General features: G+C 34.5%; 1 protein-coding gene across 1 annotated transcript in view; it reads left to right on the forward strand.

The window, feature by feature from the left end:
* The window catches only part of LOC128558594 (uncharacterized), a 57854-nt gene that overhangs the window by 12282 nt on the left and 18202 nt on the right, over positions 1-27370 (forward strand). The window contains exon 2 of the mRNA XM_053548387.1: positions 3702-4461. Coding sequence (XP_053404362.1) covers positions 3702-4461 — 760 coding nt within the window. The remainder of the gene's footprint in view (positions 1-3701; positions 4462-27370) is intronic.

Raw genomic sequence — 27370 nt, forward strand, 5'->3', positions numbered from 1 at the left:
TTTAAATTTCCGTGAAAATATAATGTCATCACTTAACGGAAGTTTTAAATATTTTAATTCCAGTCGAAAAAAGTGACAAAATCTGTTTATTTAAGAAAAAATAACATTTTCAGATTAAAATCATATAAATAAATAAAAAAGGGAACGATATTTTTCCAAACAACCTGTACTTGATTTATCTATACACTGTTCATAATGTAAAGTTATTGACGCATTACATTGTGTGAATAGGTATACATGTATAAGTGACCGGTCAGTTTTATTACAGTGGTTCAGATAGTTATTTAAGTACATGTACATGTCTGTATAGCTCTGTTATAAGTGATGGCAGCTATTTGTGTGATGTATAACATTAATAATAAGGAAAGTCAGTAATCTTATCAAGGCCGTAGGGTGGGATTTTGTTTAGGATAAGTACCAGTGGCACACATAATATTTGAGCCGCGCCATGAGAAAACCAACATAGTGCAATTGCCACCAGCATTGATCGATCCTGACCAGCCTGCACATCTGCGCAGTCTAGTCAGGATCAATGCTGTTCGCTAACGGTATGTCCTATTCCAATAGACTTTGAAAGCAAACAGCATGGATCCTGACCAGACTACGCAGATGCTCAAGCTGGTCTGGATCCATGCTGGTCGCAAAGCCACTATGTTGGTTTTCTCATAGCACGGCTCATTTAGCTTAAACATGTAATAAAAATGTATCCGAAATGACAGTTCTATCTGAGACTTGCCTAAGGAAGCTGTATCGGAAAAAGTTAAATCCGGATAAGTCTGACAACAACCCATCTATAGATAATGTTGTCTATTCAGGGCTGAAGTTGTGGGCAAAACATATTCGAAAAGTTGAAGCAGGTCGCTGCTTAAAAGTTCCACCTGAAACTCGGCTGGACCGTTTAGTTCGTGTTCGCGTCTAGTCGTATTTGTATATGCCATCTGCATGGAAAGCGACTTGACACATCACTTTCGTGGCATCACACTGAATGTGAAACCGTCACTGATATGGCCTGCCAAGAAGCTACTGTTCTTGACCTATGCATCACAGGCATATCAATGCCAAGCTTTATTTCTGTTGGATAGACTATAGTCAGGATCAGATAAAATGCTGTGCACATATTGCCCCTTCTTTTGTTGTGTTTAGGCCTAGTCCGCCGCAAAGAAAATCTTCAATTCAGTTTTAACTGAAGGAGGAACATGAAGTGATGAATGCGTGTCACATGTAGTATGTGTCTAAAAGAAATAAATATAAATGCACAGAAAAAGATGAAGAAATAAAGAAATGAAAAATATATAAAAAATACAAAAAAAAAAATAATAAAAACAAAATGGAAAACAAATTACATCCTGGTGTGCGCGTCGCGAGGAGGGCATGCAGAAGATTATCTGATGTGTTGCTAGTATTTTACAGCACATATTTGCCAATCTACTACAACAAACAAACAGGATATGCGAATGAAAATTTAACCCAATGAATAATAATGAATTAACAGTATTTGCTTCTCTCACTACTCTACATGTAACATGCCTATATGTGCCCATTCAAACATTTGTATAGTATTTTAGTTACAAACAGATGTAAAAATATGTGACTATCAAATTATTAAAAATGAATATAAAAGTATTGGTTACTTTACATTTGGGAACACCCTGTAGTTATATTTTTTGTTTAAAAGTACTGTTCCACCCCTTGCATCAACACAATAGTCACAGGAAATGTGTATAATTAATATCTACATATACTGGTCAAATATGGTTTTGATGCACGGGGGGGAACAATGTTCTTTAAAGCAAAATAGCTTTTATATGTATATAACAGGGTACGTAATTCTATTTAGAGCAAAAATTACCATTTTATGAAAAAATATTGAAAATTTGACTTTAAGAAATAATCTCAAATATGTATTTTGATGGTATATGTTATTAAATACTTATTTCTTAGTGGTTTATTTTTCACTCTTGGAGTAGGCAAATTCATATAGAAAGTGTCCGAAGTCCTTTTATGAAGATCAATTGAAAAATACAATCTCTATCGCATACACAAGGTTTTTATTTGATTTGACCTAGTGACCTACTTTTTTACCCCAGACTACCCATATTCAAACTTGACCTAGATTTCATCAAGACAACCATTCTGACCAAATTTCATGAAGATCAGTTGAAACATTTATCCTCTGTCGCATACACAAGGTTTTCCTTTGATTTAACCTAGTGGCCTACTTTTTGACCCAGATAACCCATATTCGAACTTGACCTAGATTTCATCAAAGCAATCATTCTGACCAAATTTTATGAAGATCAATTGAATAAATAGAGTCTCTATTGCATACAGTAGGGTTTCTTTGATTTGACCTAGTGACCTACCTTTTGACCCAAAATAACCCATAATCAATATGACCCATAATCAAACTTAACGTAGATTTTATCAAGGCAATCATTCTGACCAAACTTCATGAAGTTCAATTGAAAAATACAGCCTCTATCGCATACACAAGGTTTTTCTTTGATTTGACCTAGTGACCTACTTTTTGACCCCAGATGACCCATTTTCGAACTCGCCTAGATTTCATCAAGGTAATCAGTCTGACCAAATTTCATGAAGATCAGTTGAAAAATAAAGTATCTATCGCATATGCAAGCGTGAGTGGTGTTACACATTTCATTGCCCCTCATGGAAGAGTCTGGTTTTATTTTTCTTGGGTTTTAAGGATTTTTTCACATTTTTTATTGGAAAAGTTTCATGGGTTATATACATGAACCCATTTCTGAGTTCCATCGACACCAAATTATGAGCGCTCGTCTCTTCAAACAGTTTGCTCCATAAAAATGTAAAATTTTGATTTTGGGTATCTGTGACCTATGTGATAATCACAGAGAACCCCTCATTCACATGTTTTTGAATGTCAAGTAAGTTAAGCATTCTTGGCAGGTGTCAAAAGTTTCTTACGTAACAACTATATAACCATATGACTACAAAAAACAGCTTTTGGTAATGTATAAAATGGAAAAACAAATGCTATTGCAAATTTCATACTTAAAAATGAACAGACAATTTTCTTATATTTATATAAATTAAATTGAACCTACATATTGCAAACTTCATATCAGAAATAAAACAACGAAAACAAACTGAAAGTATCATACACAAACTAAGAAAACATTTATACACATAATTCCAAAATAAGTACTATAATTCCTTAACAAAGAACAACTATACTCGTCTCATATCGCGCTTAAAACAGCCTGCTTGGAAAACTACCTTATTGCTATTCTCTCATTTTTTCTTCCCTACAATCTCTTTTTATTCGACATTGTATTAAAATATGTAAAATATTAAAACATGTGTAATATTTTGAATATAAAAAAGAATAATAACAAAGGAGCCTAAATAATTATATTACAGAAAGGGAAACAGTATGAGTAATTCCATAATATCTAATTTTCTTCCATGCATTTTCTACCCTTACCATGGTTTTGCGTGAAAAATAGAAGACAGTACCGTGCATATACCAGCCCCTTAGTTATTTCAGAGAAGCATATTTAAAGGGTACACAATAATTAATTTCCGATATTAGTATTTTCGAGATATATGCTTGACGGTATACAGATTATAATTTACTACAAAGGCAAGTATATCTATAAGATTAATAAATACATAGATTTTTACATGGTATGACAATATATTTTTGTTTTTCTCTTTAGGAAAGACATGGTGAAATCCTGAGAAAGAAGTTGCAAAACATTATTCTTTTGGATATTAAGAAAAGTAACGAACGTTTAGTAAACATTCTATCAAGAGATAGGATTAAAATTCTTAAATCAATTACAAACTTTCTAACGGCAAATGACTCACAGGTTTTGTACTTCGCGAATGAAGAACCTAACACGGATATGAACACATGGAGTACACCACTTCTTTGCCTCGTGGCAGTTCATTGCGTTCTAACACGGAAATATGTTTTTGATCATGTTGATCGATTGGAAGTAGTATACAAATTTGTTGGTGATAGAACATTAGCCTACCGTCTAGGATCCAAATGTAAAGGTAGTCTACAGAACATGATTGTACATATGACTGAAGAATACCTTAAAGAAGATCTTCTCAAGATAATCACCAGCCGACAAGAAACTCTTATCTTGGCATTAAATGATAAGAAACGTGACATTAGAAAGCAAATTGAAACATACCTATCAAACAGAGACGCAGCATTGTTATTTCTCTCAAATGGATTACCGAACACAAACCTATACACATGGACTATTCCTTTGATGTGTTTTGTAATAGTTTGTGTTTTAAGAGTATCATTGGGACCTCCATTTTCCAGGGAGATTAACAGTATAATATTCCTTGAATTTACACATAAAGAAATATGTGCAGATCAATTATGGTTACAAAGCAAATTCAACGACAGTCTTTATGACCTGATATTACATTCGGAAGCTAAACACCTGCCGGATGCCTGTATGTATGCTTGTTTGTTTTGTATTTGACACCGTTGTCAAAAGTATTTCAGTTATGTTGATAGCTAGCCTAACCAGTGTTTATGGTTTATGTACCAGTACTAACCTGTTCTCCGCAGGTTAGTGCCAACTTCTCCTCATGAATCAGAGACGGAGAACGAATTTTCAGACAGAATGCATTTTATGAAATCGTCGCGGAGAACTTGCCCGATGCAAACTCACGACAAAGTCATCCGTTGATATGTACTATCTTTTTCGAGCTAAGTATGTTGGCTTGCAGGTATATTTGTATATTTAAAGTACATTACATTATTTGCAAGCTTATAAAATCACTATTTTACTGGTCTGATCACTGACATTCTGTTATCACATTTACATAAAGACACACTGTTTAAATACATACGTATTTGTTTATAATGATTATACGTTATTTATAGATTCAGAAAACAAGTCATTTAACTAGCTTTACAGATATACTGCCTTTAATCACGTATTATGTCAATGAAATTCTGACCATAAACAAAGAACGTCATGCTTACTAACATACTGGAAAGGGACATTCTTTTTCACAAGAATAATAAGCATTTCTGCGGAAAGAACAATTTATCCAACATGACAGGGTTTCCCGTCAAATGTTAGAATAATTTCGGGTAATTGCGACGTTTTAAGAAAAAAATATTGTTCTTAACGTTCATTCACACTAAGCCATATCAAGGGTGTTGGAATTATCCGAATAATTTCATTACTTCAAATGCTTTCATTTTTCAATGTGCGTGTGTTATATTTACTTTTCATACTATTGTCATCCTTCGTCCAAACCAGACACCCTTCCGGGATTTTTATAAAAATTCCTTCTAAAAATGTTACAATTGATAGTTGGCCATAAAACTATCATGACAGCTAGATGGATATAGGCAATTGTCTCAAACACGCTCTGTAAAACAAACCAGACGATCACGTTTTCAGTAGATTTTCGGAACATCTCAAAAGTATGCTTAGGGATTCGGTTGAAGAACAAGGTATCTTTTACGGGATTTCTTGTACAAAATAATGTCCGATGCCGTTGTTGGTGACAATATAATTTAAATCTAACAACTGATTCTGAAACGATCTTAAACGTTTTTGCTGACATCAAAATATCTACCGACAGAGTCCACATCCGTTAATCGTTGCACATGTCCCGTCACCTCCGCCCACCCCCTCGCCCATTTTTCGGAATAAACTTTGCTTTGAATTTACTTCAAGATTTCTACATCGCGTATTGATGAAACTGAATATGAGTACATTGGTCCAAGGGACACCTGACATCGGAATTTTTATTTTCCTTATATTAACTAAATTCCGTTGGGTCAGTTTTTGTCTGCTTATTCCAACTCTACTGTATTATGCATCAGGCATTGATAAAGTAGGAGTGAGTTATGTTTTAAAAAATAAAATAATGCTAATTGATGACATCAGGAATTCGAGACGGAACGAAAAGGCAAGTAGAAAGTAGTTTTGATGGAACAAAAAGTCTGATCATAGAAAGCCGACGATTTTTAATTGAAAAAGAAAGCGTCATATTAATAATTTATGTTTTAAAGAGGTATACGGGATATTAAGGAACATGTCGAATAACTTTGAATATAGATATTTGTGAAACATTAACTAATATCTAATATCTCTCATTTGTTTTTTTTTAAAATCGGACAAATAACAAAGCAGATACAGGTCAATACAAACCGTTAAGGAAGCACTGATGTAACAAACTGGAATCCATTGTGGGCATTCTGTTCTTTCCCTATAATGACATTCCAGATATTGTATTGATGGTAATGTTTAATCACCAGGTTAATGTAATAGATACAGTACGAGTTTTTCTTCAAGTGTCCTCTTACAGACGTAAAAAGCCGTTTCGTTAGGACGAACACTAATATTGTCTGAGGCGAAGCCGAGGATAACATTGGTGTTCGTCCTAGCGAAACGGCTTCTTACGTCTGTAAGAGGACACTTTGGAAGAAAAACGAGTAACTGTATCCGACTTATACGACGATAAGCGTATTGAATATATTAATGAATGAATAAATAAATAAATGAAAGTTTTCTTTTTTCGAAACATAAACATTAGATTATTATCATGTGCCTTTCTTGGTATACTGTATCAGCTAGTGGTATTACCCGAAATTTTCGTGCATTCAAATTTATTGGTACACATCACTACGAATGTACAAGACGAAATCCTAGACTTCTTAGTACCACCCCTGACTGTTTTCATTGAGGCATCGGAGCTCCGTTGCTGGATTTTGTAATGTAGGAACGATTTAATTAATCTGTTTATAAATATTACGTTTTAATAGTTTAATAGAGGTTTGGACTTCGTAAACAGTGTCTATAATATCTGTTAGCAATACAATCGCCTTAAGGTTTAGCAGCATATCACAAAACAACAGATTTTTTTAGCAAATGAACAGCATCTTGACACACAACTTATCTGTCCAATACATGTTTCACTGTTCTGTCCCATGGAGTTGGATAGTTAAAATATTCTAAATGGGTTGTCCTTCTTTAAATTAGAATGTCATTTGTAAAGAAATAAATGTAAACAATTGTCAAAATGATGTTTTATCTAGTTATGTAAAGTTTAACCACTCGAATGATGTTGCAAATGCATCAAAGCGAAGCCATGCAACAGCTTTTTAAAAATGGTGAGTTTTTAAAGGCGCTGGACTGTCCAGAAGTGTGGCCCCTTCGTGTAGTCCCTTTCTGGAATTCAATACATATATGAATAAATTGACAATGGTTTTGTACAATAATATATATGTTTTATATGCTGTTATAATTTCATGTAAAATAATGCTTTCTTTCTATGATTTGATGACGTTCGAACTTTTTTTTCCGAAACATGGACCTATACCTTAAATGTTTTAAAGCCAGCCTGTTCAACAGAAAAAGGTCACAAGAGGTAAAGTGATCCTTGTAGGCTCACAAACAGAATGGTTACTAAGCTCACCTGAGTAGATAATGCTCTTTAAGGATCGACGAATACCTGGTTCACATTAACATTGATAACACACTAACGTCACCCTTGCTAAATCATTGTGTATCTAACTTGAACACAATATTCAAACGAATATCACCAGGCAGAGTGTTATTTATAAACAAATTACAAATTGTTTACTCTTCTCGTGAGAAATAAAAAAATATTTAATATAAATAACATTTGATTAGGTCTGGAAAACAGTTGTTTGTTTTCGCTAATCTGAACGACACTATTTATAATTGTTGCTGTTATTATTGTTTCTTTTTCTTTGATTTTTTTGTAATCTGTGTACCTTCAAAAAAGTTCTGTTCAGTTCTGTTCTGTCTTTCTTGTAAATTTACATTATACTATATTATTAGTAATTCCAACGTACTTGTCTCTGTTAAAACACGCTTACATTAGAATAGCATAACCTTAACGTGCGGTGACGTTAAAGTTTTTGTTGCGACCACAAAAAAGAGGGCTAATACATTTTATCTACAGTTTTTTTACTAAGGGCATATTAGAATCGAAATGATATAAAGCAAACTGTGTTTAAACACTATCTATACACTCAGGAAGTTCTACAACCTATATTAATCACTCTCGACACCTCATTCCTGATGAAATCCATCGCAACGAGGGTAAGAGGGAAGAGGCCAGTTTCCCTTTTATGCTGAGCGCTAAGCAAGAGAGGAACTGGTACCACGTCTTTTGTATGACGCGGCCGGGGATCGAACCCACGACCTCCAGCACTCAAAGTGGACGCTCTACCACTAGGCTATCGAGGCGGTTGATTGACAGGGAGGCAACTGTACGATGGTGAAGAACGAAAATGCGATGGCGCTTTGCCATTTTTACTGTTGTTTTATCGCTATCGTAGTGTCGCGCTTCGTCATCGTACACTCGTAATTTCGCCTTCATAGGGACCTGGGCTGGCATTAACGGAACAACATAGTTTTCACATGGCGCGGCTCACTTAATTTTTAAAATGTTGGGCATTGCAGATGTTCTATGCTGACTACGGTATAAAGTTATCATTGCTGTTCTGTTTATAAGTGGAAATTAATAATTCTTTCTTGTGTTGTTTAAAAAAAAACTTTATTGTTGTCAGTAAGTATTGACCTGGCACTCATGAATATATTCCGTATGTATCCGTAAATTAATCTTCGGTGTCCGAACCTAAACAAAGATATAACTTTTGAAAAATTAATTATATACCATTAAGTATCATGTGCAGATATAGCTGTGCGAACGAAGCGTTTTGCTACTAATCTCAGTGTTGTGTGTTCGAGTCCTCTGTCTGACCAAATTGTTTTTTTAAATTTATCTGCAAAATTAACAGACAGAAAACTTTTTTTTTATTATGATTTATAAACGAAATGCTCTACTATCCATCAAAATTCTTCTTACGACATGTTGTTTAAAATCTTCAGGACCGGACAAGTATTCGTTCATTCAATGGACAATTTAAAGAACTATTTTTAACGACACAAAATGAAATGTTTCATAAGATATTGTAATATGATTGCAAATACAAACACACCGAATTATATATATTTTTAAAAAATGGTTAGAAATTAATTCGAACTAATGGTAAATCTGACCCATTTTCCTATCTTTGTCTAGTTAAGCCTCCAACGAGATTTTGCTCAAGTTTCCAGAAATAACCAGTGCACTTGCACAGAACATGAATGTACATTTCCTATTTATATGTAAAGGTCCTTTGTAATTATGCTGTTTTTTGTTTCTTGTTGTTGTTTTGTTTTGTTTTGTTTTTTGTTTTTATTGTGTGTGTGTGTGTGTGTTTGTGTGTGTTTTCTAAATACTAATATAATCCTTTTCCGGACAACTTCTCTTAGTATATTTTCAATGGATAGCTTATGTCCAACACTTTTAGAAGTAGCTCACTATAAAGTAAATGTGCATTAGCATCTTGTCTGATTTAAGAGCTATGGCCCTTTTCAAAGTTTACAAAAAAGCAAAAAAAAAAAAAAAATAAATAAAAAGCTACTGAAAGACTTGTCGTACATTGTGAAGGGTTCTATCTCAAAGTTATAGAAGTATATCGCTATCAAAAGAAAATATTCTTTGCTCTGTTAGGATATATAAGTTTAAGTCCTTCACAGAGTTACAAAATGCTACATTCTTTCTTTTCAAGGCACGTAGCTCAAACATAAGTATTGCAGTGAAAGTAAATGAGCATGTGCATATTTTAAAGATATAATTTTAGGTCTATTACAATCGTATTCTGGAGTCTGCAAAAATCAATAATGACAGCTTTCACTAAAACAGATTTATCCGCAGACCTATTTTCGCACTACTTTTATACATTTAGTTTTACGAGTATGCCGACCGCTTATCTTTCTACATACTTTCTATGTAAAAGTTCCTGGTCAGGTTTAACAATCGTTTCAATGTACATGATAAAAGAAAATACAATCCTACACAAAAATACCAAATTCTCTAGCTTCTGCTAGAAACGATAACTGTTCACCAATTTGTTACACTACAGGTGTCGCGAAAGGCGATTTTTGTTTGTTTATTACGATCAAAGACATTCTTCGGAGCAGTCCTTTCATGTTCTGTTTATTGACACTGATGGCAGCAGGCAGCTCCCATTGGAGCATACAATGATATGTTTGTTATATAAACTCATTATTTCATGCTTTTCTTGCTTTTTGTCAGATATTCATGCATTTTTGGCGCCAAATAGTCTACTATTTAAGTCTTGCTATAACGCAAATTGTCAGTTCTTATTCTGGATTAATTTACTTAATGCAACGATAAATGTGGTCTTATGGAAAATTAATAAAAAAAATGGAATCTTAGTTTATTGTGTTTTATAAAACTATCTCGATGTGGTTGAGACTTAAAACTAAAAGTCTGATGGGAAATTTATTATAAAAGCACTAAGTCTCTGCTACATAGATTTGGCGCCGGAACCCGGGAAGGAAACATGAAAAAAAGTGAATAAAACCTTTAAATAAACGATCTTTGGTGAAAGTGAAAAACAAAGTCATTTCGATGTAAACTACATTCATAACATACGCTGGTAAAAGAAATATAATTGTATCGAAATTTTCGTTTAGTGGTAAAAGAGTTCATACAATGTCGGGAGTTAAATACATGAAAGGTGTACGAACTAAGTTTTCAAATAAGTTGTTGAATGAAATTCAAAATGGCTTACGTTTACTGGATAGTGATATGAGTGACATATTACCAGAGGAATCCGTACAACTTCGGCATCGTGTAATGGAAACTAAACTCAACATTATTCTTTATAATGAGAAGCTATCAAGACAGTCTGAGAAATATGCTCAGACTATCGAAGATCCTGAAGATGAATTTATATCAACTATGATTGAAGAAGATTCTAGTCTATTGGATAAAGCTTGTTCCGTGTATCATAAGCTTCAGCTTTTTGAGGACAGATTAAAACAACTTGAAGAAACACAAAATACAGCAGTAAAGGAGGAGCACGTTTCACCATTAACTTTGGTCACAGAGGAAATGAGAAAAATGTTTGCAGCCTAGATGGATTTACAGAAGGAGTTAGTCCAGAATAAGCAACTCAAAAAAGAAACAGTGAAATTGCCTAAGATTGACATACCGTCTTTCAATGGCAATAAGTTATATTGGATTGAATTCTGGGATTCTTTTGAGAGTGCCGTGCATAATAATGACCGACTTTCAGAAGTTGACAAATTCAATTATTTGAAAAGTAAACTTACTGGAGAAGCAAAGCATGCAATAACTGACCTTTCATTGTCCAATAAGAATTATGAAATTGCTATACAGACATTGCATAAAAGATTTGGCGATCGACAGGACACAATAGACCTGCACTATAAGGCACTATTAGATATATTTCTAGTTAGAAATTCTGTGGAGTGTTTGCGACAGTTCATAGATAAAACAGAAAAACATCTTCGTTGTCTAGAAGTTCTCAATCAAGATACAAACCAAGAATTTTTTGTTTCAATGCTCAGAAGAAAGCTACCAAATGACGTACCCCTTCAAATGGAAATTATGATGGGAGTAGATACAAAATGGTCTGTAATTACATTTCGTGAACTACTTCGACAATACATTGTAGCAAAAGAAAAGGCCGAAATTACAGATAAAGCAAAATCAAAGTTTAAGAACAGAGATTCAGTTCGTCCAAATTCAAATCCGAGATACGGCATGAAAGGGTTCTCAAAGCCTTCAATACATAGTGCCTCATCAAGTTCATTGATTACAAGTGAAAAGCAAGAAAAAACAAAAGTTATATCTGCGAAGTGTAGATATTGTGACAGAAATTATTGGAGTGACGAGTGCACGAAGTACCCAACAATTGAAGATAGAAAGAAACGTATCAAAGGAAGTTGTTACAGGTGTTTAATGGAAGGACTTATCTCCAGTCAGTGCAAATCTTCAAAAACGTGTGTCTGTTGTAGTCAAGTAGACGTGCACCATAGAAGTTTATGTGAACAGAAATTTTAAGAAACGAAAAATAAAGAATGTGCAAATTTTTCTGGAGAACCTGAAATTCTATCGGAAAAGAGTAATACCGGAAACGTGCAGGAAGAAATAGGACTTCTTTCTTGCAATGAGTCTGTAATGATGCAAACAGCCAAATGCATCGTTAAGAATCCTGACGAGGACAAAAGCGAGGAAATTAGACTGATTCTTGACTCAGGCTCGCACAGAACATATATCACGTGGGATTTGGCCCGTCGTCTCAGACTAAAAGAAGAAGAAGAGCAGGAAATCTCCAATTGGTAACCTTTGGAAGCGAAAAAGAAAAATCAATAAAAACAAGATCAACAAGATTGAAAGTGAATCTCAAGAATGGAAAGTACATAACTTTGGTTGCAAATATAGTACCAAATATCACTGGAACAATTACCCGCAGACAAGTAAAACTAGATTCACCAAGACAGTTCTCTGGCTTAACAAAAAAAAATCTAACACTGGCTGATACAATTCCAAACAAGAATGAATCAGTTTGTCTCGATTTACTAGTAGGAAATGATTACTTTTTAGATATTATACAAACAGAGATGATAGAAATACAACCTGGACTTTATTTGCTGTCGTCCAGTCTCGGATGGATATTGTCGGGCAGAATGAAAACAAATGATATTGTCGTAAACACAAATGATTCAGCTATGTTAATTCTTACGTACGGAGATAATATAACTGAAACCAAACTTTTTACAGATGTTGACGAAGTCATTCCAACAAAATCTAACTTGGAGGACTTTTGGAATATTGAGAGTCTTGGGATTACAGATACATATGACAAACCAGACGATCAGGCAGCTATGACACATTTCAGGGAAACTACAGTTTGAAAACGATAGATATCAGGTTACATGGCCTTGGAGGGATGAGTTTCCAGATCTTCCAGAAAATCGGGGATTAGCAAAAGGGAGATTGAAATCTCTCGTTTGTAAGCTAACAAAACAACCTGAGCTCTTGAAAAGATATGATGATGTCATTAAAGATCAGCTAGAAAAAGGAATTATTGAGAAAGTTGATAGGGAGTTAAATGACGGGTTAAGGCATTACATTCCATACCACGTTGTGATCAAACCTGAAAAAAAGTACGACAAAGATGAGGATAGTGTATGATGCCTCTGCAAAGACATGAAAAGAATATAAAAGTCTGAATGAATGTTTATATAGAGGCCCAGTCTTATAACGCGACCTATGTGGCATTCTAATGAGATTTAGATTGCATAAGATTAGCCTTGTGTCAGACATAGAAAAGGCATTTTTACAAGTAGGACTACAAAAGTCTGAGAGGGATGTGACACGATTTCTTTGTGTAAAGGATTTGGAAAATCCTGTTGTGGTAGAAAACACGATAGAGGAATACAGATTGTTGCGTTCCTTTTGGAATCATTGCCAGCCCTTTTTTACTGGGAGCTACTATTGAAAGTCATCTGGATAAACAAAATTCGGAGTTGGCAAAACAGCTGAAACAAAACATATACATGGATAATGTGATCACTGGAGTGAATTCAGTAACCGAAGCAGTGGAGTTGTATGAAACAGCCAAGTCAATGTTTAGAGAAATGTGTATGAACTTGCGTGAATGGATGACGAACAATGAAGAAATTCAATCAATAACACCAGATGATGATAAATCAGCAGGCGGTATTGTGAAAGTATTAGGTCATTTGTGGAATGCCGAAAATGATTCCATACAACTGAAAGGTCCCAAATTATTGAAAGATGTCAAAGTGACAAAGAGAAATATTCTGAAGCAACTTGCATCTGTGTTTGATCCTTTAGGATTATGTTCTCCACTTTCTTTACGTGGAAAGATATTGCTGCAACAAATATGGAGCAAGGGCTATGACTGGGACGATTTATTAGAGAAGAAAGATTCCGATGCATGAGTGGAAATAAGAAGCGACTTGGAACAAATTGAAAGTGTTAAGTTTCAAAGAAATATTTGTATGACAAATTATGTGAATAATGTTGAATATTCATTAGCTTGCTTCTGCGATGCTTCGGGCAAAGCATACGCTGCATCAATATACCTAGTACAAGTGAAAGAAGACGAGTACAAATCAGATCTTATATCTTAGAGCAGACTGACACCAATAAAAGGAATGACAATACCAAGGCTCGAAGTGATGGCAGTTTTGATAGGAGCTAGATGCCTTAACTTCGTAGAAAAGGAATTAAAGTTGCAGTGTAAAAATGTCGTTCTGCTGACAGATTCTCAGTGTGTTCTCCAGTGGTTATCATCGGACAAATTACTCCCAGTGTTTGTGAAAAACCGTTTGAAAGAGATTAAAAGTTATGGCAATATAACATATCGCTATGTGAATACAACGGAAAATCCTGCAGATATAGCAAGTCGCGGAAGTACATTGGTAAAATTGTTAGAAAATAGGATATGGTAGCATGGGCCACAAATGCTAAGGTACTGCACTTTGGATTTGTTGAACGGGAAACCAGTTAGTAAATCTGAACAAGACACTGTTATAGAAGATGCTGAAGTTGAAAACAAAGGCGAAAATATTGACACGGAGATGCACTCAGATAAACAGCCAATGAATGAATCTGAACACAATGATGTATTAGGTGTTAAACAAAACAATACTATGGATTCAGAAGGGAGCTGTCTCTCGACAGACAGCTCCGACGTAGAAAATGCACCATTTGGAATAAATGTAAGGAGGTATTCATCTTCTTCTAGACTGCTTGGAATCACGGCATGGTGTATTCGATTTACAGAAAAAATGAAAGGTCATATTTATGAAAGTCATAGTTTATCTAGTGAAGAACTTAGAGAAGCTGAACTTTTGTGGCTGTATCATATTCAGAAGAAACATTACAAAGAAGTCAATCAATCAATAGTAGACAAAAAGCCAAACAATTTGGCAAGGCATTTTTGTTGACATTTTCATTGATGAAAGTGGATTATTAAGATGCGGGGGACGTCTTGAACACGCTACCTTTTCTGAGGCAGCGAGACACCCAATATTGTTCCCAAGAAAAGAGAAATTAACCCACCTCTTAATTGACAGTGTGCACAGAAAATTGTTACACACAGGTGTTTCTCAAACATTAAGTGAACTAAGACATAGATTCTGGATTCCAAAAGGCAGAGCAACGGTGTCTTCAGTCCTTAAGTCTTGCCAAATATGCAAACGTGTTGACTGTCGTCCATACAAATTACCACCAATGACATCTTTACCAAAAGCACGTGTATCAGAATCTATTCCATTCTCCAATGTTGGATTAGATTATCTAGGGCCATTGTATGTGAAAGAAGGAAATAACTCAAAACAGATATGGGTTTGTCTGTTCACTTGTTTGACAACACGAGCCGTCCATCTAGAGGTAGTTTCCGATATGACTGCTGGTGCATTTCTTTTGTGTCTTCGGAGATTCATAGCAACAAGAGGAACTCCAAAGGAAATTATAAGCGATAACGCTAAACAGTTCAAGTTGTCTACTGATACCATCAAATTATTTTGGGGAAATATGTTACAAGAGGATGATGTTCAATGTTATTTGTCGGGGCAAGATATAAAATGGACATTTATTGTCGAATTAGCACCATGGATGGGTGGTTTTTATGAAAGATTAGTCGGAATTGTCAAGCAAGCGTTACGAAGATCTCTCGGCAGAAAACTATTGATAATGGATCAAATGAACACTGTGATAAAGGAAGTGGAGTCTGTAATTAACAGGAGACCATTGGTATATGTTGTCGAAGATATTAAGTCTTCAATTGCTCTGACACCGTGCCACTTTTTGAGTTTAAATCCAAAAACTGGAATCCCGGAGCTCGACTATGATACAAAGGATCCCGAATTTAAACCATATGAAAGCACTGCTGAAAAATGATTGCAAATTTGGAAAAAAGGGGAACAACTTTTGAATAGATTTTGGGTATTATGGCGAGATGAGTATTTGCTTAGTTTACGAGAACGATCACAAAACAAAATCAAATCGTCAAGAATCCAGTCTCATGAAACACCAAGTGTAGGATATGTAGTTATAGTAAAGGATAACTTACCTCGTGGTCAGTGGAAACATGGGAAAGTGATAAAGCTCCATACAAGCCGAGACGGTCAAATTAGATCTGTTCAGTTAAGGGTATCGAACGGACAAATTCTGAGAAGACCGCTTAATTTGCTCTATCCGATAGAGATATCAGGCAGTGACACAATGTTACAAAATAGTGTAAATCATGATAAAATTGTTACAAATGATGCTAAAGAAGAAAGGCCTAAACGAAGAGCTGCAGAAAAAGCGAAAGAACTTTTAAGAAGAATTTTAATTCGTGGCGGTAGGATCGCTAAAATGCGAAAAATGATATAAATGTGAAAATGGATTTACAATAATGTAACAGTACTGTGGTTAGTTTATACATGAATAAATACTGAGATTTTGTAAATAATTTAGTGATAATAAGTTGAATGTACATAAGTTATTTTCGAGTACAGATGGGAGCAAGTGTTATAGTAATCATAAGCGTTAAATCACGTGGTCGGTGGGAGTAAAGTATAATGAAAAATTAATGGCACACAGTTTGCACGTGAAAAACGAGGAAAGCATTTATTTTGTGTTGGATATATCCCATATGTTCTATTCATTCATTTATAGCTTATTTTTCACCGTGAGCGGACGTACTTTAAAGACACAACAATGTTTTTTGCGATACTTGTGAAAAAACGTTTACGCAGAAAAGAAATCTGAAACGCCATATTTCAGAGGCACATTTATTTCCAAAACATTGGTGCTGTACTATAAAGGATTGTAGTGCAAAATTTCTGCGGCGCTATACTCTTGTTAATCACTTGGTGAAGATGCATCAACTATCAAAGTTACAGGCTTTGCAAACAGCGCTTACGGGTGACTCAACATTGCCAGACAATGGTGGATATGAAGATATCAGCGATGACGACGATACGCTTATTCCGATCATTGCAGAAATCGAAGATAACTCGTACAAATCACAAACCGACCAAGAGCAGCAAGCAATACGGAGTTTTGACATGGAGTTGCTTGGAGAAGATCAAAATATGAGTGAAGATTTAAGTGATGATTGGGAAGTTATATCAGAAATTGAAATTGGAGATGCCAATACAAGTACAGAAGTGAATTTAGAAAATGAAGATGGAATTGTAGATGAAAACAATAATGTTAATCCAGATTTTGGAAATATTGGTACTGAATGCTCAAATCTTAATTACAATTATTCTGATATAAGTGATTGTGAAACAGAGGCAAGCGATCCTTTGGTTAATGATAACAGTGAAAGTCAAAGTCAGGTAGAAGGTGGTGATGTTAACATTGGGGCTTTTGAAGATGGATGTATAGTTTCTGAAGATAGCGATAAAGTTGAAGAGGAAAGTGGAAGTGTTGGTGATAGTGATGTGGATTTAAATGCTAGTTATGAATATGGAAATGATGGAGTTGAAAGGAATTTAGATGGTGATGCCTTACGTAATTCTAAAAGGTGTACTGAGGTGAGTAAAAGCAGTGACAGTTATTCAGATGATAATGATAACAGCAGTGAAATTATTTTCATAAGTGATGATGATGGAACTGTGAAATTGCCTAATAAAAAATGACAGAAATATTTGTTCTGACATTCCAACGTGATACGATATTCGATGAAGACGGAAATATCATTGACCAGTCTAGCTCAGTTGAGAATGAATATTACAAATATACAAATAAATAAACATCCAGTTTTCAGAATTAACTTGTTATATGTGGGATATATTTGACTTTACTTCTGGCGGGAGTGTCGCGAAAGGCGATTTTTGTTTGTTTATTACGATTAAAGACATTCATGGGAGCAGTCCTTTCATGTTCTGTTTATTGACACTGATGGGAGCAGGCAGCTCCCATTGGAGCATACAATGATATGTTTGTTATATAAACTCATTATTTCATGCTTTTCTTGCTTTTTGTCAGATATTCATGCATTTTTGGCGCCAAATAGTCTACTATTTTAGTCTTGCTATAACACAAATTGTCAGTTCTTATTCTGGATTAATTTACTTAATGCAACGATAAATGTGTTCTTATGGAAAATTAATAAAAAGATGGAATCTTAGTTTATTGTGTTTTATAAAACTATCTTGATGTGGTTGAGACTTAAAACTAAAAGTTTGATGGAAAATTTATTATAAAAGCACTAAGTCTCTGCTACAACAGGTTTGATTAAATTTTTATCATCATTAACCCAATCTGAACCCAGAATTCTTCATGTTGTGTTACTGGTATGTTCCTTATCTAATTGAACTCAGATGTTAGCCAGTAGTGGACAGTGTAGATACTTGAAATAAAGATGATAAAGTAAAACATCTATTTTTATTATCTACTTTCAAAATATCCCAAACAGTAGGAAAAGCAATAATATCATGAAATACTTCTTTTAAACAGTAATAAGGTGAAATAGAAGGTACCATACAAAACTACATTTTTCAGGATTTAAACAAAATACAAATTAGTGGTGCAAACGTTGTTCTGAAAAAGGATGTAATTCTATATAAAAAGGGTTACATACCCAAAAATATTTTGCTCATAAAAGAAGTTTAAAAAGAGCTACGAGACACCTTTAACCAATTAAATGTACTTTCACATATAAAAAGGTATTGAAAAGAGAGTAATTGCATGAACGGCTAAAATATGTGTTTTCTAGTCTGCAGTTCAAGCAAAAATGCATCATCATGTTTGAATTTTAACCAAAGTAAAAATATTTACGTATATTTCAAAAAAAAAATATTTGATGAATGACTAGTACTGACTGTGCTACAATATGTTAACAAGAGGGCCATGATGGCCTCATATATCGCTCACCAGGGGTGATCTGGCCTACTGACCTGGTTTTTGAACCCACATGACCAAGAGTTCAACTTGACCTAAAGATCATCAAGACAAACATTCTGACTAAATTCCATAAAGATTTGGTTACAAATGTGGCCTCTAAAGTGTTCACAAGCTTTTCTTTTGATTTGACCGGTGACCTATTTTTTGACCTCACATGACGCAGATTTAAACTTGACCTAGAAATCACCAAGACAAACATTCTGACTAAGTTTCATAAATATTGGGCCATAACTGTGGCATCTAGAGTCTTCACAAGCTTTTCATTTAATCTGGCCTACTGACCTAGTTTTTGACTTAAGATAATCCAGTTTCGAACTTGACCTACAGATCATCAAAACTTATATTCTGACCACATTTCCTACATATCGGATAAAAAATGTGGCCTCTTGAGTGTTCACAAGCTTTTTCTTTAATCCGGCATACTGACATAGTTTTTGACTCAAGAAACATTCTGACTAGTTCTCATGAGTTTCAAACTTAAACTGTGGTCTCTAGAGTGTCGAAAAAGTTTCCTTTGATTTGGCCTAGTGTCCTAGTTTTTGATCCCATATGGCCCAGATTCAATCTTGACATAGTAATGATTAGGACAAACATTCTGAACCAGATTCATAAAGATTGAATCACAAATGTGGCCTCTAAAGTGTGCACAAGCTTTTCCTTTGATTTGACCAGGTGACCTAGTTTTTGTCCCCACATGACCCAGATTCAAACTTGACCTAGAAATAATCAAGCTAATCTTTTTAACTAAGTTTCATAAACATTGGGTCACAACTGTGGCCTCTAGAGTGTTCACAAGCTTTTCCTTTGATTTGACAAGGTGACCTAGTTTTTAATCCAACATGACCCAGTTTCGAACTTGACCTAAAAATCATCAATACTAACATTTTGATCAAGTTTCATAAGGATTGGGGAACACATGGTCTTTAGAGAGTTCACAAGCTATTCCTTTGATATGATTTACCGACCTAGTTTTTAATCCCACATGACCCAGTTTCAATCTTGACCTGGAGATCATCAAGACTAGTATTCTGATTAAGTTTCATAAAGATTAGGTCACAATTGTGGTCTCTAGAGTGTTCACAAGCTTTGCCTTTGATCTGCCCGACTGACCTAGTTTTTGACTCCATATGACCCTGTTTCAAACTAGACCTAGAGATTATCAAGACTAACATTCTGATTAAGGTTCATAAAGATTGGGTCAAAAATGTGGTCCTTGGAGTGTGCACAAGGTTTTCGTTTGATCTGACCTACTGACCTAGTTTTTGACCCCAAATGACCCAGGTTCAAAAGTTACCTAGAAATCATTAAGCTTAACATTCTGACAAAGTTTCATAAATATTAGGCCGCAACTGTGACCTCTAGAATTTTCACAAGCTTTTCGTTTGATCTGACCTACTGACCTAGTTTTTGATCCCACATATCCCAGATTCAAACTTTGCCTAGACACTATCAAGACAAACATCTGACTAAATTTCATAAAGATTGAGTCGCAACTGTGGCCTCTAAAGTGTTCACAAGTTTTTTTTTTAAATTTCACCAAGTGATCTACTTTTTGACCTCACATAACCCAGATTAAAACTTAACCTAGAAATCATCAAGACAAATATTCTGACCAAGTTTCATAAATATTGGGCCATAACTGTGGCCTTTAGAATGTTTACAAGCTTTTCCTTTACTCTGGCCTACTGACCTAGTTTTTGACTCAACATGACCTAGTTTCAAACTTAACCTACAAATTATCAAGACTTATATTTTGACCAAATTTCCTACAGATTGGGTAAAAAGTGGCGTCTAGAGTGTTCACAAGCTTTTCCTTTGTTCTAGCCTACTGACCTAAATTTTGACCCCATATAACCCAGTTTCACAATTGTGGTCTCTAGAGTGTTCACAAGCTTTGCCTTTGATCTGCCCGACTGACCTAGTTTTTGACTCCATATGACCCTGTTTCAAACTAGACCTAGAGATTATCAAGACTAACATTCTGACCAAGTTTCTTAAAGATTGGGTCAAAAATGTGGTCTTTGGAGTGTTCACAAGGTTTTCCTTTGATCTGAGCTACAGACCTAGTTTTTGACCCCAAATGACCAAATTTCAAAAGCAACCTAGAAATCATTAAGCTTAACATTCTGAGAAAGTATCATAAATATTTGGCCGCAACTGTGACCTCTAGAATTTTCACAAGCTTTTCGTTTGATCTGACCTACTGAACTAGTTTTTGATCCCACATAACCCAGATTCAAACTTTGCCTAGGCACTATCAAGACAAACCTTCTGACTAAATTTCATAAAGATTGAGTCGCAACTGTGGCCTCTAAAGTGTTCACAAGCTTTTACTTTGATTTGACCAGGAGACCTAGTTTTTGACCTCACATAACCCAGATTCAAACTTAACCTAGAAATCATCAAGACAAATATTCTGACAAAGTTTCATAAATAGAGGGCCATAACTGTGGCCTCTAGAATGTTTACAAGATTTTCCTTTACTCTGGCCTACTGACCTAGTTTTTGACTCAACATGACCTAGTTTCGAACTTAACCTACAAATCATCAAGACTTATATTTTGACTAAATTTCCTACTGATTGGGTAAAAAGTGGCCTCTAGAGTGTTCACAAGCTTTTCCTTTGTTCTAGCCTACTGACCTAGTTTTTGACCCAACATAACCCAGTTTCGTACTTGACCTAGAGATCATCAATACTAACATTCTAATCAAGTTTCATAAATATTGGGCCATAACTGTGGCCTCTATAGTATTCACAAGCTTTTCCTATGATCTGGCTATGATCTGGCCTACTGACCTAGTTTTTGATATCACATAACCCAGTTTCGAAACTGACCTAGAAATCACTAAGACTTACATTCTGACCAAGTTTCATAAAGAATGGGCCACAAATGTGGCGTCTAGGGTTTTCACAAGTCGACGGACAATGATCGGTCATAATAGCTCACGTTGAGCACTTCGTGATCTGGTGGGCTAAAAATTATTACCAAGACATGATTATTGTACAAGTATAAAACATAGAAATAATGCACTAAGCATACATGTCAATGATGTATTCTGTTGCAATTTGCCTAAAAATGTATGACAGTAGAAAATTGGAGTAATTGTTAATAATCTGATTGAAACTTCATGTGTAACAAGTAAGTATAGAATAAAATCCGCTATTTAATCGGTATATGTCTCTTGAGATGTTCAGCAAACAGTACGGATCATGATCAGACTACACGGATATGCAGGCCATAAGGCTGGTTTTCGCATGATGCGGCTGAGATGAAACCTAGCACATATATATATTTTAATCAATCACCTGATCAAACTGACAATGGTCACATTTAACGAAACTAAGCACCAAACTGTTTGAGAATATTTTTAACAGTTAATGGTGCCCCTGTCCAAACTGAAAGACGGACAAGTTCATTACAGAAATTTAGCAGGGTAAAGTTTAAGTTCCTCTTGAAATTTTCACTCTGTTTTAGAACATTATAAGTGTCTTCAATTAAACATTACATTTTCATTTGAATGCAGATCTTCGAATATATTAAATGTTTTCGAAAATTATATAATCCAACTGTATCACTTGACTTGACAACCTGAAATAAGATTTTTTTTTTAAAAAATCAATGTAGGACGAATTGCAATTTTGCAGGAATTATATCAATTTAAATGTATAATACTTTTTAACATTTCTTTCCTTTTCAATCTTCAGTATGATTTTAAATATACTAGCACATAAAACAACTTTTTTTCAGTTTCTCAAATATTTGGGCAGTGTTGCATTTTCCATTACTGCTCATGAACAGACTCAATCAAACCGAGTCTGCAATTTTCACTGTTTGCATGGTTCTCGGTGCTTCCGAGGGACCTACTTTTCAGATTATATTATAAATATCTTTAAAACTGTTAACATTTAAGTGTTAAAGGTACATACCCAATAACTGAGTGCAGTTAAATATCTCCAGGGACCGTATGTAAATGAAACAGCAAGTAAGTTCGGTGCAAAAACAAAGCTATTTTACCTTGTTTCTGGATTGATTATTTTACACACACCTGCATTAATTTATAAGACAACATCAACTCTCAAAATTTCAGCTTAACATTCCAGCAATAATAAGTTAAATTGACCTTCTGCTATTTATTTTAAGCTAACTTTTAAAATACTGAAAAATATCAGTTAGATATATATCTATATCACCCACAGTGCCTAACTTATTTTTTATATATATGACAAGCTAGCTTTAATAAGTTTGCAAAAGAAATACAAAACAATGTACTAGTTATGCTCTAGAAATGTTACCTTGGTTGCTTGGCATTGCCATTTATATAGCTATAGATACGTGCTTCCTCCACTTTTCATCGCTCCATCGATTGGTCCGAGAGCTCACGGACTTTTATTGCAACAACTGAGGCCAAAAGAAGTTCATACATTTTTGGAAACAATATTTCATATCCTCCATGAAAACCCATTTTTAAAGTGTCAAAGCCGTGCCTATCTATGTTTTGTTCACTTATGTTTGTGATAGGGAAGGTAAAACCTACTTGTTAAAATTTAGGGGGTAGGGTAAAGTTTACGTCTACCAGGTTTTTCAATGTTTAATTACAGTAACTATCTTAATGTCAGTAAATGTATATATGTCATCCTATGACAGCAAAAAGTAATTCCTCAATAAGAAATGAAGGGCAAACTTGATATTTAAGGTCAAACGTCAATTTTATGTACAAATCACAAAAATTGGCATATTTGAAATTTATTTCTATTCTTAAAAATTAGTTTGTTATCATAAGTCACTCAGTTTTACTTATGTAATGTGTATATAATATCCAAAGTAAGAAATGCATATCTTATTGCAAAATGTCAAAGTCAGCCCTGATAACTGAAGGTCAAAATTCATTTTCATGCAAAAATATGAAAGATGTACCTTTACTTGTTCAATCTGTTAAATATGTATTCACATTATTAGTCACTGAAGTTAATTTGTTTTAATGTCTGTATGTCAGGCAAAGTCAGCAGTGCAGATGTAACCAATAAACTGCCAAGGGTAAGGCTTATATCAAAGGTCAAAGGTCAAATTTGTATGAAAAATTGCATGAATAGTTTCCTGTTTGACAAATAAATGCTATTTCTAATCATTATTTGTAATTGCTCGCGATTAATTTTCATGTATATATGTCCCAAAATGTCAGTAATAAAGATATCGTCTTAAATCAGACAAGTTAAAATATGATATTAAGGGTCAAAGGTCATTTTCATGTAACAGAATGAAAAAATGACTCTTTAACTTTTATTCTTGTTGATAATATTCGTCGATATTAGTTACGATATCAGTTCATTTTAATGTATAAATGTTAGGCAATGCCTGGTATGCACATATAATTTCAAAACATTCAAGGTCAACCATAATATGAAAGATCAAAGGTAAAAAAAGTGAGTAAAATGTTGCACTAATATCACCTGTTTGTAATAATTTTTATTGTTTAAAAGTATTTGTTTTGTCATTTTAGTAACTGATCGTTGTTCATTTTACTGTGTATATATATATATATATATATATATATATATATATATATATATATATATATATATATATATATATATATCAGACGATGTCATGGAAGAGAAAATAAGTCAAGGTCAAACCTGGTATTGGAGGTCAGGGGTCACTTTTGTATAAATTATCACAAAATTTACCATACTTACTCATTACTTTGATCACAAATAGCTTGTTGTTATAATTCACTGTTAGCAATTTATTTTAATGTATACATGTCAAGCAATGTAGGTCTTATTCTTATAAGTCAAAGGCAAACCTATTTTCGAAGGTCAAAGGTCAAATTTGTGTAAGAATTCGCAAAATAACTAGAATTTTGCAATGATTTTTCTTCATTGTGTAGGTTGTTTTTGTCACTGCTAGTAAAACTGATCAGTATTCATTTTAAAGTATAAACAACTGACAATATTACTGTTGAAATAATAATGAAAAATAAGTCAAGGTCAAACCTGACATTTAAAGTCAAATGTCATTTTCTTGTAAAAATTCAAAATACAGCATTTTTAACTTCTTCTTCGTTACAAATTATCTTGTCATTTTGTTCATTGAAAATACTTTTATCTTATGTTTATATGTAAATCAATGTCAGCAATGCAGATCTAATTTCAAAAACAGTGATTGGTAAAGGATATCGAAGGTAAAATTTGCGTGAAAGATCGCAAAAAAAGTATTTTTGCAATACTTTTCGTTGTTTAAAGGTATTTTGTCATTATTAATATCTTATGGTTAATCCTTGAAGTTTCATACATGTATATATATATGGGTCAATGTCAACAATGAAGATATCAAGTCATGAGTCTAGAACAGCCCTGAAGTTAAAGATTAAAATTCAGTTTTGGGTAATAAATTCAAAAGATAACACTGTTATTTTATTTCTTTATTCAAACATATCTTGTTATAACTTCATGTTAATTCATTTTAATGTTAGCCTTTACTTACCTACTTCCTTACTGCCTTCTATCTTCTTATGGCCGTTTTATATCTTATGATTAGATGCGGCAATGAACTGCAACGTATTCTGCAGGTCGCTAGCATCTCTCCACGGCTTGGTCTCAAATGGGATGTTTGTTGGCCAAACTTTCTGGCGTGCTTTTTCCAGATAGGAACAGCTCTGCAGAATGTGAAACGGTGTTTGTTCCTATGATCCGCACTGACATTTAGCTTTCTCTGCAACTCCCAGTTTCTTAATATGTTTTCTCAGACCACAGTCTTCAGTGCGCAGACGGAAGACAGTTAATTGGCTGTTTAGCTTGTGTAGACAGTCCTGATTTGGCAGGTAACCTCCATTTATGTTCTTCCAGTCTGACGCAAAGCTATTCTTCCTTAGATTCTAAGCTTCTCTGTATGAAGTTGGAGGTTGTGGCTGTATTTGCCTGGTTGCTGTCTTTGCAAGTTTGTGCGCAGCTTCATTTCTAGCTATGCCCACATGTGCAAGAATCCATCGAAGTACTACATTGTTGCTCTCAGGCAGGAGATTGATGTTTTTCGACAGCGGTCTGATTAAGTTGTCTGATGGAACTGCTGAGAGAGCCTGAAGAGCTGATTTGGGGTCTGTTAGGAATATATTGTCCCTTTTCTCCTCGCTCATACAGTTCGAGTGTCGCCGATGTGAGGGCTTGTATCTGGATCTGGATCTGTTGTTGAAGCATCTCTTGCCGACTGGATTAGAGAGTAATTTTTGAAAAGCTGTTTGAAAATTTGATGTAGGCCCCTCTCCCAGCTTTCTGAACTGCCCTTTCTACTGATCCATCGGTATATGCTTGGATCCAAAAGTGTGCTAGATAGCGGTTATTGATCATTTCTAGTGTAAGAAATTGTTAGTAAGCCTGATGTTGCTTTCCCTTTAATTCTACTCCTGGCACCTCCAATCTGATCTTGAGAGCACATTGTCTGGGAATCCATTCACTGGGCTCGAGCGGCTCTGCCTCTGTGTCCAGTGCTGCTGCTTTCCCTCTTTGTAGTTTTTTGACGATATGATTAAGACTCTGTCTTTTCAGTCTGTTCTTGGTTTTGCTCTTGTGTTTTGAGTGGAGTGGTAGTCTCTTTGCCTTCTCTTCATGCACAAAAGCTTTTTGCTCTCGTCTTGTCTCTTATTGCTCAGAGTTGACTGACTTTTCCATTATTTTACTGGAGTTGTCTCATTGCCCCGGGATTATCCTCAAACCTGAAATTTAACGTGTCCAATTTATCTTTACTGGTTTTGGAAGCAGTTACGCATGAGGTTGATGCGTACTCTGCTATGGGCCGTACGTTGCCTGTGTAGACTTGCAGAGAATCTTTGCATTTACTCCCCAACTTGTTCCAGCCAGTTTTTTTCATAATGGCGAGTTTTTTAAGGCCCTCTCCTTTGACCTATACTGTCAGATTTGACCTTGACTTATTTTCTATTATTATTTTAAGAATGATATCATCTGTTATATTTACTTTGAAATGAATAATAATAAGTTAATAGTTTTGAAATACCCAAAATAATGATGAAAAATCATTGCAAAAATACTGATATTTTTTACTAACTTTCACGCAAATTTGACCTTTGACATTTGATAATAGGTTTGGCTTTGTCTTATTTGGATAAGACCTACATTCTTTACCTTGTTTGACATGTATAAATTAAAATAAATTACTAACAGAAAATTCTAACAAGCGCTTTTATTTTTGAACAAAGTAATGTGTAAGTATGGTAAATTGGATCTTTTACACAAAAAATGACCCCTGACCTTTAACACTAGGTTCGACCTTGACTTATTTTCTCTTCTATGACATCGTATGACATATATACAGTAAAATGAACAATGATAAGTTACAAAAATAACAAATCAAATACATGTACTTTTAAACAATAAAATTTGTTACAAACAGGCGATATTATTGCAACATTTTACTCACTTCTTTGACTTTTAACCTTTGCAATTATGGTTGCCCTTGAATGTTTTTATTATATGTGCATACCAGACATCGCTTATCTTTTTTACATTAAAATGAACTGATATTGTTGATTAATATCG

The sequence above is a fragment of the Mercenaria mercenaria genome, chromosome 7 (genome assembly GCF_021730395.1).
Source record: "Mercenaria mercenaria strain notata chromosome 7, MADL_Memer_1, whole genome shotgun sequence".
NCBI classification, from domain to species: Eukaryota; Metazoa; Mollusca; class Bivalvia; order Venerida; family Veneridae; genus Mercenaria; species Mercenaria mercenaria.